The sequence below is a fragment of the Orycteropus afer genome, unplaced genomic scaffold (genome assembly GCF_000298275.1).
Source record: "Orycteropus afer afer isolate SDZICR_OR568_19922 unplaced genomic scaffold, OryAfe1.0 scaffold00213, whole genome shotgun sequence".
NCBI lineage: Eukaryota > Metazoa > Chordata > Mammalia > Tubulidentata > Orycteropodidae > Orycteropus > Orycteropus afer.
The window spans coordinates 2,246,931-2,260,211 of NW_006921800.1; the positions used below are offsets into that span (position 1 = coordinate 2,246,931).

General features: G+C 36.6%; 1 protein-coding gene across 1 annotated transcript in view; it reads left to right on the plus strand.

Annotated features, from left to right (window-relative positions):
- The window catches only part of LRRC7 (leucine rich repeat containing 7), a 601,965-nt gene that overhangs the window by 575,187 nt on the left and 13,497 nt on the right, over positions 1–13,281 (plus strand). The window contains 1 exon segment of the mRNA XM_007948315.2: positions 9,106–9,180. Within this exon segment, the coding sequence (XP_007946506.2) occupies positions 9,106–9,180 (75 nt within the window).

The following is a 13,281-nucleotide window of genomic DNA, read 5'->3' on the forward strand; positions in this document are numbered from 1 at the left end:
CCAGCATTTGTTATTTTCTGTCTTGTTGAACTTTGATACTAGTGCTGGAGCAAGATTACTAACCAGATTCTTAAGGAGCCCTCGTGCCACAACAGTTAAGCATTTAGTTGCTAACTGAAATGTTGGCAGCTGAAACATCCAGTGTCCAGTGACTCCATGGGAGAAAGACTTGATCTGTTGCGGTACAGATTACAGGCTAGAAATGCTATGGAGCAGTTCTAGTCTGTCACATGGGCTTGCTATAAGTTGCTAGTAGTCAAAATCAGCTCCACAGCCTAACCACAACAGGAGACTTCTACAACGATCTAAAAGAATGATAGAAGTCTCAAGACCAAACAATGTGGTATTTCTTCTGTTAGAATAATCTCCACTATTTGTAATCACATAGTCAATTTCTGTGGATTTCATTAGTCTCCTTGTGGCTCCAATGCATTATTAATAATTTCTTTTACAAATGTAACTGAGTGGCTTTCAATTTAATTTTTATTTTATAAAAATAATAGTGAAGTTGAACGTAAAACTCCTTTAAATGTCTGCACAATTTTACATTTTTGTGAAATTTTTAAGACCTTTGGTCATTTGCAGGATTCTTTTTTTTTTTTTTTTTGTCTCTGCATTTTGAGGCTCAAATTTTCTAAGTTACTAAAACAATTTTCTTTCCTATTCATCTTTTTTGTCTTTTAAATTTCATTGTAAACAATGAAATTCTTCAGTGGCTAAGGACGCAATTTGTTCAAAGCCTAAAATTTGATGCACAAGCAATTAACCTTAAAATGTTTCATCATCACACTTTTGATTCACAGAAAGGTACATTATTGATAATACTTTTATCCTTGATGTATCCAATCTTCTAATAATCACAGGGAGTAGGTAAATACAGTCTATTAATGTTGCTTTTAAGAGCCATAATATAGCTTCATAGGAACTTGCTTACTTTGTGAAAGGAAATTAATATTGCCATGATTTTGGCAAATAAATTGTTTCCCTATAAAAATTATTGAATCAAAACCTGTGTTTATTTTCATAAATTAATTTTTCTTCCAGAAGCACTCTTTGAACTTTCATAATTATATGAAATCATGAAATACTGTATTTTATTATATGTTAACCAATGTGTTCTGAATTGTCATTGTATGCAATTTTTATTGAGATACAGACTTCCTAGAAACCAATTTCTTAGCATCAGCTAGAGCCAAGACTTTTCAGAATTTTAAAGAAAGTATATTTCATAAATTACAGTTGCAGTTCCCTTAAGACAGGTTCTATTTTGGTGTCTACATTTGCAATAGATGAGACTGTCACAATCATTTACCTTCATCATTAAAAAGTCATATAAAGTTTCTTTCTCCTCCAAAGTTAAAATTCTAAATGTTTGCCTTATAGACTAACTTACTGAGCCCTTTCAGGGTTATGTCCAGAAGTATATAGTCTAGGTATCCAGCAAGCACTGTGAGAAACTCCCAAACTCACCCTTTGTCAAAATTATTTGTGAAAGAAAAACTTTTTATGAGCTTATTATGTGTATCTTTGGAATAAACAAATGTGACTCTCATAAACAGTGGTTAAAATACAGTGCAGAAATATGAAACAAGAGCATGTTATGCCTGTGTTAGCATCCAGCCAGCCCTTTCTTGATTGGCTTTGGTTCACACCTAGGAATGCATGTAGTCTGTCTCAACCACACCAGCACATTGAAGGAAGAGTACAGACTTCCTTTTGAAAGGATTTTTGAAGTATTTACCATATTGCCCCAATGTGAGATGTCTCCCAGAGGTGGTGCTATGGGAATACGAATGTGTTTTTAAGTCACTAAATAACCTGGGGCTTTTGCAGCAGTGAAGGAGCTCTGGTGGTGTAGTGGTTAAGGCATTTGGCTACTAACCAAAAGTGCAGAGGTTCAAACTGACCAGCTTCTCCATGGAGAAAATGGGTTAGTCTGCTTCCATAAAGATTTACAGCCTTAGGAACCCAGTTGGGGTTGCTGTGAGTCAAAATCCACTTGATGGCAGTGAATTTGTTTTGTTTTGGTTTTTGGTTTTGAAGCAGTGAGACACATCAGTAAAACTATAAACCTCTGACTAGACTACCTTCTAGAAGCCATTACTATAAAGAGTTAGTGGTCCTGACTTGGTCCTGCCAAAGGAAATAGCCCCTGAAAGTCACTAAGACAGAAGCCCTCCAGATGGAACTCATGTCCGCTATTAAACGTCAATACTTCCAATAATTATAATAACATTTGTTAAGTCTATGCAGAATGCCATCCAGTTATAAGTATTTATATGTATTTACTCATTTAATCCAATAACTCTATGAAATATGTATCATTATTATACCTACTCCTCACTTATCAGTTATCTCATTATCTGACATTTCATACTTTTTTTGACAATAATTAAAAATCGATTCTATTTTGTGCATTAACAATGTACCTCTGGCAGTAACTAATGCCGAAGTGTGAAGTGAAAGTAACACTGGCTGTGATGGTTAAGGTTATATATCAGCTTGGCTGGGCCAAGATTCTCAGTGGCTTGGCAGTTATGTAATGATGAAATTTGATGGTTATGTAATAATGTAATTATCCTCCAATTCGTGAGCGGATCTGGTCACTCTCCATTTTCACGTAATGTACATTTTCACGTAACAACCTGGTCTTTGGAACCTAACCATGTTGATCACATACGAGTGTGTGTATACCCATTTTACTTAGGAGGAAAGGTTCAGTAACTTGGCGAAGGTCACCAATTTGTAAATGGCAAACACAGACTAACTCCAAAGTGATGCTCTTGACCACTTCTTATACTGTATAGTAGGCAGAAAAATGGTACCCAAAGATGACTACATCCTGCTCAGGAGAACTTGTGAATATATTGCCTTACATGGCAGAAGCAATTTTACAAATATGATTAAGTTAAACATCTTGAAATGGGGAGATTATCCTGGAGTGCAGGCATTCCCTGGGTTATGAACAACATCTGTTCCTAACTGTGTCTTTAAGAGTTTATCAGGGCTTCAAATTTGTTCTCCTTGGTTCAGTCATGATCAAGAAGTGTCACCGGAACACACTCAATTTTTTTAAGTTGCACTTAACTGGAAAGATAGCTGGATTGGGAAAAATTACAGGTCAAAATCTTGATAGAAACTTCATCTCCCTCTTATAGAAGAAGAGCCGTGTACACATAGTGTAGCAACCAAATCTCTTGCCCTCAGATTTAGAGCACAGGCCAAAGCAATGCTGCCCTGCTCAAAGATGATGGCACCTTGCTCAAACATGGTGGTGACCTGCACAAAGATGGAGGCCAACTAAGCTGCTTTGAATGTGTGTCAATCTACAGTCCTGCCAATAATCCAAACTCATGCATCAGGCTCTTGAAAGGGCTCACTATGCCTCTTCCAAGTCTCTTATACCAGGCTTAATGATAATTTTTCCCATTCCAGGTACTGTGACAAATCTCCCAAACTGTAAAACTTTGAGTCTGTTCCTATTTCACTTTGCCAGCCATGACAGATCTGTTTAAAGGCCAAGTAGTTGTCTGTAAATTGGAAGTTCCTATCTCAAGGACTGCCTGGTATCTGCACGGGCCCAATCTAATAACATGAGTCCTTAAACAAGAAGAATCTTTCCCAGTGGTCAGAGGGAGATGTGACTATAGAAGAAGGATCAGAGATGTACCATTGCTCCCTTTGAAGATAGACAAAGGGGGGTGTGAGCCAAGGAACACAGACATTCCCTAAACCGGAATTGGCAAGGAAATGGATCATCCCAAGAGCTTCAATAAAAGAATGCAGCCCCGTCAACAACTTTGTTTTAACCTAGTGAGCCCAACTTGTGTTGTACTTGTAATCTGCATAACTGTAAGATACCACATATGTACGTTTTAGGCTAGGTTTGTGGTTATTTGTTACAGAAGCAATAGAAAACTAATATATATGTCAACATTGAAAAGAATTATTAACCTAAGTAACTTTTTCAATGTTGCTATGTCTATTAGTGTGTATTTTCCTCCCTTGACCAAGATGGTTTGATAAGTCGTTTTAGTAGATTTGAGTGTATTGCATGATATTTTGTTCCATATTTAGCACTCTATGAAATATTGCAAAAAAAACTGAAAAGCAGAGTTATAAGATTGATAAATTGCTATTATTTGGATCTTTCATATATCCAAGATGGATCTCTGTTTTTTGAAAGTTAGGAGATATCTTTTCACCAAATAGTAGGAAGTTTTTACTCTAATGTTCAGAATACAAATAGTGTGATGATTGCCCACAAAATTCTGTCATCAATGCCAAAATATTCTTTGAAGTCATATAAATGAGTTTGTTGAATGGGTGGCACATTGCTACAAGATTTTTCAAAACACTATCAAATTTTTCCTATTTCTTACCAATATTCATCCTAATATGGACCACATAATAAGTTCAGATTGATGTTGTCTCTTTCATATGACAATGGTTATATGGATAAATACAATGCAACATTAAGGCATTGGCCTTTGCTGGAAGTTTTTAAGGAAACATTCTACGGCTAGATAATGAATGCTTCAGATCATTATCAAATACAGCATTCATTGCTGTTTCAACTTACATGGCAGTACACTGGCTGATAGGACATGTATCCTCCATTTTTGCATAATGGATTCATATATTTATATGAAACTATAGGAATGAGCAGTAGTAATTTCTTAGCTAATGAGGTTTATTGATTGAAAAGAAATAATAAAGGTTCAGAAAAAAAAAGCAACACATGCATCTAAAGACTCAAGCCACCATATTAGTAAGCATCAAAGTGAGTCTTCAGAATAGCACACAATTCCTGCAGAGCTATGTGATGGATAAAATTAAACCTGCCCCAGACACCACATTTATATTCTTTCAACATTCAGGTTGTGGAATGTTGCTAGTTCCTTCCAGCATTGCAGTTATATATGATGGCCATAATTCAGCTCCTACAGTCTGGATTCATACAAACATTATTAAAACTGTTCCTGTACAATGAGCTGGAGAAAGGCAATCAAAATTAACTGAGTAGCACACACTTTGACTGCTGAGATATAATAATAGTTAGAACAGCTTCACCTTCATCAGCCACAGATGCAGTGGTTTATTTTGTGCAACAATGATATTTGCCTATTGAAAAGAGACCTTAATAAGAAAGTGGGGGCTTTAAAGGAGGCTGATTGCACATATAGTCTCATAGATTGATAATGTATGAGAGCTCTGTGCCCAATGTGGAAGGACTGGGGCTTATATTTGGCATCACAATCAGTGTCATCTCCTGCTGTTTACAGTGATCTGATGGATTAACTATTGTGCCTGAATTAACTACTTAAAAAAAGTTTTGTTTTTCCTTCTGAATTGGCTTTTGGACAGCTGAATTGACCAAAGCAACTGGCTATTTAAGGATTACTATATCATGCCTAATATTACCACCATTAATCTGACTTAAAAAAAATGTTACTATATTATTAAAGTTAAAATGCTTAATAGCACACTGCCGTCAAGTTGGATCCGACTCACGGCAACCCCTCCTTGGGTTTCTGAGACGATATCACTATGGAAGTAGATTGACCTTCCAAGGAATGGCTGTTGGGTTTGAACCACCAGCCTTCTGGTTAGCAGTCAAATGCCTTAGGCACTATGCCACCAGAGCTCCCATAATGCTTAATACATAATGCTATAATGCTTAATGCACAGTCATTATAGACAAATTAGAAGACATAGATAAGCAAAAGGAAAAAAAAATCTGATGTTCTATTACCCAGCATAACCTCTATTAAATGTTTAGGATTATATCCTCCCAGATATTTTCCTACATAAAAATACATGTAAATATACCTCAGCAAAAATAGTGTCATCCCACACACAATGTTTATAGCCTGCTTATTTCATTAAGCATCATGTCCTTCTATATCAGCCAACTAGCACTTCATTTTTAATGAGCATATATTATATTACATGGATTTACCATGATTTTTTTAATCAGTATCCTATTATTGGACATTTATATGTGCTTTGTATTTTTTTCTTATTACAAATAACACTGTGATGAACATCTTGGCGCATATATATTGCATTTTTGCCTGGTTGTCTCCTCAAAGTAAGTCCTAGAAGCTGAATTATCAAGTTAAAAATTATTCCATTTTCCAGAGATTTTAATGCCTACTTATAGTTTTAGGAGCTCTAGTATCTTAGTGCTTAAGGTACTTGACTGCTAACCAGAAGGCTGGTGGTTCAAACCCACCAGCCACTCCGCGGAAGGAAGGTTGAGCAATCTACTTCTGTAGTGATACTGCCTCAGAAACCCAAGGAGGGGTTGCTATGAGTCAGGTCCTACTCGACGGCACAAAACAACAACACAACAACACTTATACTTTTATCTTTAAATGAGAAGGAAACAGATTAAAATAGGGAAGATGCAAACCATTCAAAAACCTTAAGTTAGTAAGTTCCACAAAGATCTAAAGTGCTAAATGAAAACCTGGGTGTTGCTGTTACCTAGTGCCACTCTGACAAGGATATAGCACAAATGGGGTGGCTTGAACAAACAGGAGTTTATTCTCTTACAGTTCGGAGGCTTTAAGTCTGAGTTCAAAGTGCCAGGCTGTAGGGGCAGGGTGAAAGCCCCTCAACCTTGGGCTTCAGTTCTGCCTCCTGCTCCCAGCCCACTGAAGCTGGAGGCTTTTCTTCATTCAGCTGCTGGTTACTGAGACTGACAAGCCCAAGGCTGACAAGTAATGAAGCACAGTCCCAATGTTACCAGACAACACAGCAGGCCATTAATTCAAGTCCATTAAAGGTCCCAACGTCAGCAGTGCATGGCAGGCTGCTGAAAAACAAAACGGCTACATGCAGGGTCCAAGCATGCCATAAGCTAGAAACCATTCCCAAAGCCGTTTCTTATATACAGGAAGCAGACCACATACCCAAAGCAGCTACTCAGCTGCTCCAACAGATTCCACCATGGAGTTGATTACCAGTCTCACCATGGGAATAACTACATTCAGCTGCCCAACCACTCAACCAGGCCCAGTCAGGTTGACACACAAACTTAACCACCACACTGGATAAAAAGATTTTAATCTGGTGCTGTTTGTTAAACTATTTATACACACATACAAACACACACAAAGTTATGGATTTAAATAAGAATCATTAAGTTTACAGATCAGCCAATAAGACATGATAAAGCTCTGACAGCTTAGTGCCTAAGGCACTTGACTGCTAACCACAAGGCTGGCGGCTCATACCCACCAGCCACTCCTCGGAAGGAAGATCTACTTTCATAATGATACTGCCTCGGAAAACCAAGGAGGGGTCACTATGAGTCGGGTCCAACTCGACGGCACATAACAACAACAACAACGATGTTGTTGTTAGGTGTCATCAGGTTGGTTCTGACTCATAGAGACCCTATGTGCAACAGAACAAAACACTGCCCAGTCCTGCACAATCATCACAATTGTTGTGTTTGAGCCCATTGTTGCAGCTGCTGTGTCAATCCATCTAATTCAAAGTCTTCCTTTTTTACTGACCCTCTACTTTTCCAAGCATGTTGTCCTTCTACAAGGATTGGTATCTCCTGATAATATGTCAAAAGTATATGACATGAAGTCTTGCCATCCTTGCTTCTAAGGAGGATCCTGACTGTACTTCATCCATAACAAATTTGTTTGTCTCTGGCAGTCCATGGTATATTCAGTATTCTTCACCAATATCATTATTCAAAGGCATCATGATCATCTTCACTCTTCCTTATTCATTGTCCAGCTTTTGCATGTGTATGAAAATATCACTGTTTGGGTTATGCACACTTTCGTCCTCAAAGAGACATTTTTGCTTTTTAACACCTTAAAGAGGTCTTCTGAAACACATTTGCCCAATGCAATACATTGTTTGATTTCTTGACTGCTGTTTCCATGGGTATTGATTGTAGATGATAATAGATAATAGGCAAAGAAAAGATAATACATAATAATAGGCAATGATACTAAACTATTATCTTCTATTCTATTGAATAATTTTTAAGAATTAAAACAAATTTTGGTAGCTCTATTGAGAAATAATCCACACACTATAAAATTCACCTTTTTAGGGTGTAGGAATCAGTGATTTTTAGTATATTCACGACTTGTGCAACTATCACCATTGTCTAATGGTAAAACATTTTTATTATGCCAAAAAGAAACTCCATACCCATTAGTAGTCACTGCTCAGCCTCTGTCAACCACTAATCTACTTTATGTTTAAATAAATTTGCCTGTTCTGGACATTGTATATAAATTGAATCATAAAATATGTGACCTTTTGACTTTTACTTATCCTTTATGATTCAGCTGTCAGGTATCTCCTCTTGGAAGTCCAGACACACCAACGATAACTTAAATGTAACTTTTTTTTTCCACATCCTTTTATACCTCTGTCATAACAGTTGTCACACTGTTTTGTAACTGCTTATTTTCTTACTTCTCCTCTACTAGATTGCAAGCTCATTGAAATCAGAAACTTTATTTTGTATATGTTTGTATCACAGAAATAAAAGCCCAAGGTTTAGTACACAATAAATGTTTGCTTTATCTACATCATAAAATTAAGTTGATGTTTTTATAAATTAAGTTAATCAATTATAACTATGTAGGAAGATTTAAATAAACTGTATTTAAAATGCATGTTGGAGTTTTGTTTGATTTGTTCATATGCATTTTATATTAAAATTCTCAAATCATACAAAGTAATACTCATTTAAATAAATAAATATGTATGTATAATTATAGTAAGGTTTTTAAAGTGTATGGTGAATTTCAACCTATGAATAAGGTATGTTTCTAAGGCAGAATAACCCAAAACAGATTCAGAAATTATATGAAAAATGACTCAGTACCCTATTTCAAATGATTTAAGAAAGAAATGATTAAGAATATGCCATGAGATTAATTCATAAATCATAGGTTACACTTTAAAAACAAGATGACCTTTTTTTTAATGCAATGATGTTGCTTTTCAACTTACATGTGTAAAGTTTTTTCATCTGTTTTTGCTGTTTTCATTTTTTTTTAAGTAGGCCTAGTTCTTGGTAATAGAATCCTAACCTCTGTTACTTCTGACTTATAGGGTATCTTTGTTACTAGGGTTCAGCCTGATGGGCCAGCATCCAACCTGCTGCAGCCTGGTGATAAGATACTTCAGGTAAGACAGATAAAAGCAGTGCATGCAAACACCAATACTGAAACAAATATGCACCCATGTTATTAAATTGAATTTATTTTAATTAAATTGTTGAAAATAAGTGCTTCTCACATTTCTTATTTGTCTTTATTGGTTTGGAATTGAGGAGAGAGGCAGAAACCAATTCAATCTGATAGAATGCTATATCCCCAGCACTTACCCTACCTGGCACATGATAGGTGTTCATATTTTCATTGCATTAGGTAGAATTACTTGGTAATATAAGAATAATTTATAAATATAAGAACTTATGTGTAGCTATCAAATATAATTAAGAATACAAAAGGACCAAAATAGTGTGTCTGCATGAGGAACCATATTTAAGCAAGGGAGAAGAGACTGGTCCACATTTAATTTCTTAGCAGTAAAGCTTATAACTATCTGTATACTGTGAAATGCATGGTTATATTTTTCTATTCTCACTACTCAGATGAACAAAAGTTTGACAATACATAAGATGATTTTATTAAATGTGTTATCTGATGGAAAAAAAAGACTTTTTCTAACCTATAGCTCTGCATATCAGAAAAGGATCACTCCAGTAAATAGTTGGGCAAATGCTTGATATTTTGCTTCCTTTGTCCTGCTCTGTGAATTCACTTCCCACACAGGGGGTGCATAATCATTTCTTACATCACAGGGCAAGGTTCTTAAGTCTTGTCAATGTGTAAAGGATTCAGTATTCTGACTTACAACTCCAGAAATTTCCCACTGTGTAAACTATTTGGAATTATATGGAACTGCTGATATTTGACAATTTGGAGAAATTATTAAATGATTCAATATTATAAATTAAAGATTTTGGGAAACTCAGAAGACAGGAAATATTAGACAGGAATCTTCTAGTCAGATGTGCTGTGCAAAGACAGTAACAAGAATGTAAGGGCCCCACACAACTCAGCTCTGAGGAGGAGATCTTCTATCTCCCATTTTCTGAACTCTCTAAGACAGTCTTACAAAAGTAGAAATGAAACCCTGTATAGTCTAATATATGTAGCCAGATTGCTGTAATAATCCACTCTCAGAAATTTTTGCCTACCAAGACCATGATCAGCTACTCAGGTTTTCAAAAATTATAGCTCTCTGAAAAGATTATGGGCTACTCCAACCTGTGGCCAAATTACAGATACCATCCAACAGGCTTAAATCATTCCAAGGAGGCAGAAGAGCAAGCTAGTAATTGGTCTTCTGAGTTAGAAAATTTAAATAAAAGATACACAAAATATTTTTAGATTTTTCTTTACCATTTTAATATGGAAGTTCTTTGTTTTTGGATAGCCTAAGTGGCTTTGTGATCTTAACCATTTTACTTCATGTCTAAAACAAACAAACAAACAAACAAAAACAAACTCACTGCTATCAAGTCCATTTCAACTCACAGTGACCCCTCCTTGGGTTTCCAAAGTGGATCTCTATGGAAGTAGATTGCCCAGTCTTCCTTCCAAGGAGTGGCCGGTGGGTTTAAACCACCAGCTTTCTTGTTAGCAGTCAAATGCTTTAGGCACTAAGCCACTAAAGCTCGCACTTCATGTGTTCAGGCCTCAAATTCCTTATGTGTGGAATGAACTGAGGTTTATATTATTATATTTGAGGTCCCTCTCAAAGCAAAAATTCAAATGTTCAATAATTTTATGAATTGCCAAGAAACACAGCCAAGAATAAACTAGTAACAGAACTCCCTAGTATTTGGTAAATACTGGTCATAATCCAAAGGAATGGCTAATTTTTTCTGCACTGATTTTAAATAAATTGTTTTGAATCTCAGATTGTGGGAGAAAAAAATAGGAGCCATTTAAGGCTAGGCAGTTGCCTTTATCCCTAATGGAGGTAGCAAAAGAACATTTTTTTCTTTCCTGATGATTGCTAGAATATATATATTCTATATAGTGGCTAAGGCACTTGACTGCTATCCAGAAGGCTGGCGGTTCAAACCCACCAGCCACTCCTCGGAAGGAAGATAGGGCAATCTACTTCCATAGTGATACTGCCTCGGAAACCCAAGGAGGGGTCACTATGAGTCGGGTCTGACTTGATGGCACATAACAAAACAACAACATAAGAGTTACATGTGGAAATATGAAGCTTTGGTATTTCTCCTACCTGAGAGGTATGTAGCAACAGCAAAGTGCACAGAGGGAAGAATTCCTAATGCAAGAAGTAGGAAGAAATTACAAGCTGAATCAATTAAAAGCCAGAAATACCACAGAAGAGCTGCACCTGGGATGTCTCTTCTCTCCACAAATGAGTATCTAGGATACGTACTTTATTTTCACTATAGAACTCATTTTCATCTTATGCAATTAAATCAAAGTCCATTTTCAGTGAAAGAAAAAAGCACTAGCTTTTAATCAAATATATTATTGTCTTTATAATTTTAATCATAGTAGTTAAAAAGAACAAATTACAATTTTATTTTCTGAAAGAGATGATAGATAGATACTGCTGAGTAAATGCCAACTCATGGCACCAGAACAAAACTTTGCCCAGTAAAGAAATAAACCAAAAAACTCCATTGCCATTGAGTCAATTCTGACTCATAGTGACCCCTATAGGGACTCCAAAGCTGTAAATCTTTGTGGAAGTAGATTACCTTATCCGCCTTCCACAGAGCAGCTGGTGGGTTTGAACAACCAATCTTCTGTTTAGCAGCCAAATGCCTTACCCAATATGCCTCCAGGGCTTCTTACAGTAAAGAAATAACTAATTCAAGATTGAAATTAGTGAATGCAGACCTATTAGAAATCTAATAAAGTACTCGATTTTGTGATGTACATACTAAGTGTGTAGCAGTATTAAGAGAATGAAGTGATTAAGAAGGTGTTATTGAAGGGGAGAAAGTCTTCACTACCTTGGGATGCAAAAAGGGTGGCCACTTACAAGAAACAAGCAAGATGCTGACCTTTCCTCACTCATCCAGTCAATCAGAGAGTGAGTGCAAAGGTGAGACCTATACAGCAGAGAACAGTAGGGATTAGGGGGATCATTGCATGTAGAGGGGATCAAGAAAAGGGTGTTTACTCCTAATGGAGCAGGAATTCCTCCTGGCTAACCTGAAAGGAGACAGTGATGAGTAGGAAGAGTGCCTATAACTTCAATTGGCCTAAGTCTTCAGGAGCAGAGGTAAGAGGCTTATGCCAGAAAGGACAGAATATTTCAGAGGGTGATATCAAGCTCATGTGTTAGAGTCAAGACAGAAACTCTGGTATTTCTTAAAGTTTCTCAGGGAGCTGAGGGATGAATTAGAGGGGAGGTAGATAACAAGAGAGAGCTTTCCAGGCTCAGAACGTGAGATATTCAGACTTCCCAGAATTCCCAGAATTCTAAATGAAATATCCATAAACGGTCTATATGGTGTTATATGTGTGTACAACCACTAATTCAACCCTCCTTGTCTGAGTGGAAGTTTTATGGCTTTTTTAATGACCAGTGAAAGTATTAGCTGCTTAGATTATCATTTCACTTAACTACAGCTTCTCTATCCAACAACCTCAACTATCAGAAACTAAAATTAAACTAGAAAACAAAACATTCTGAGAAGCCACAATTAATGTCACAAAGTCCATGCACCAAATCTCATGTCTTTTACTCTGAGAATTTATTTCATACTTACAGTCCTTTACCTAGTTTTAAGACCACCAATGAGAAAACATCTGGGAGCAGGCACATTGCCAGAAACAACCAGTCATAGCCAACAACTTCACTGCCCAGGAAGAGAAAGAGCAACTTCTTTCAAAAGGCAGAAACAATATTCAGGAAATACAGCCTACTAGAGTCATTCAGTATAGAACAATGCTTCCCAAGTACATCCCTTAAGGTATCTTTGAAAACAGGTTTCCTTGGTCAAATAGAAAGAGCCTTGGTGGCTCAGTGGTAAAGAGCTGGCTGCTAAACAAAGGGTCAGAAGTTCTAACTCACCAATCTCTCTGCAGAAGAAAGATGAGGCAGTCTGCTTCCATAAAGATTGCAGCCTTGGCAGCACTGAGGATGAGAAAGACAGAGAGAGTTACATGGGCAGTACAAACAACAAATATGAACCCCTTTGTAAATACAATACTGAGTTGT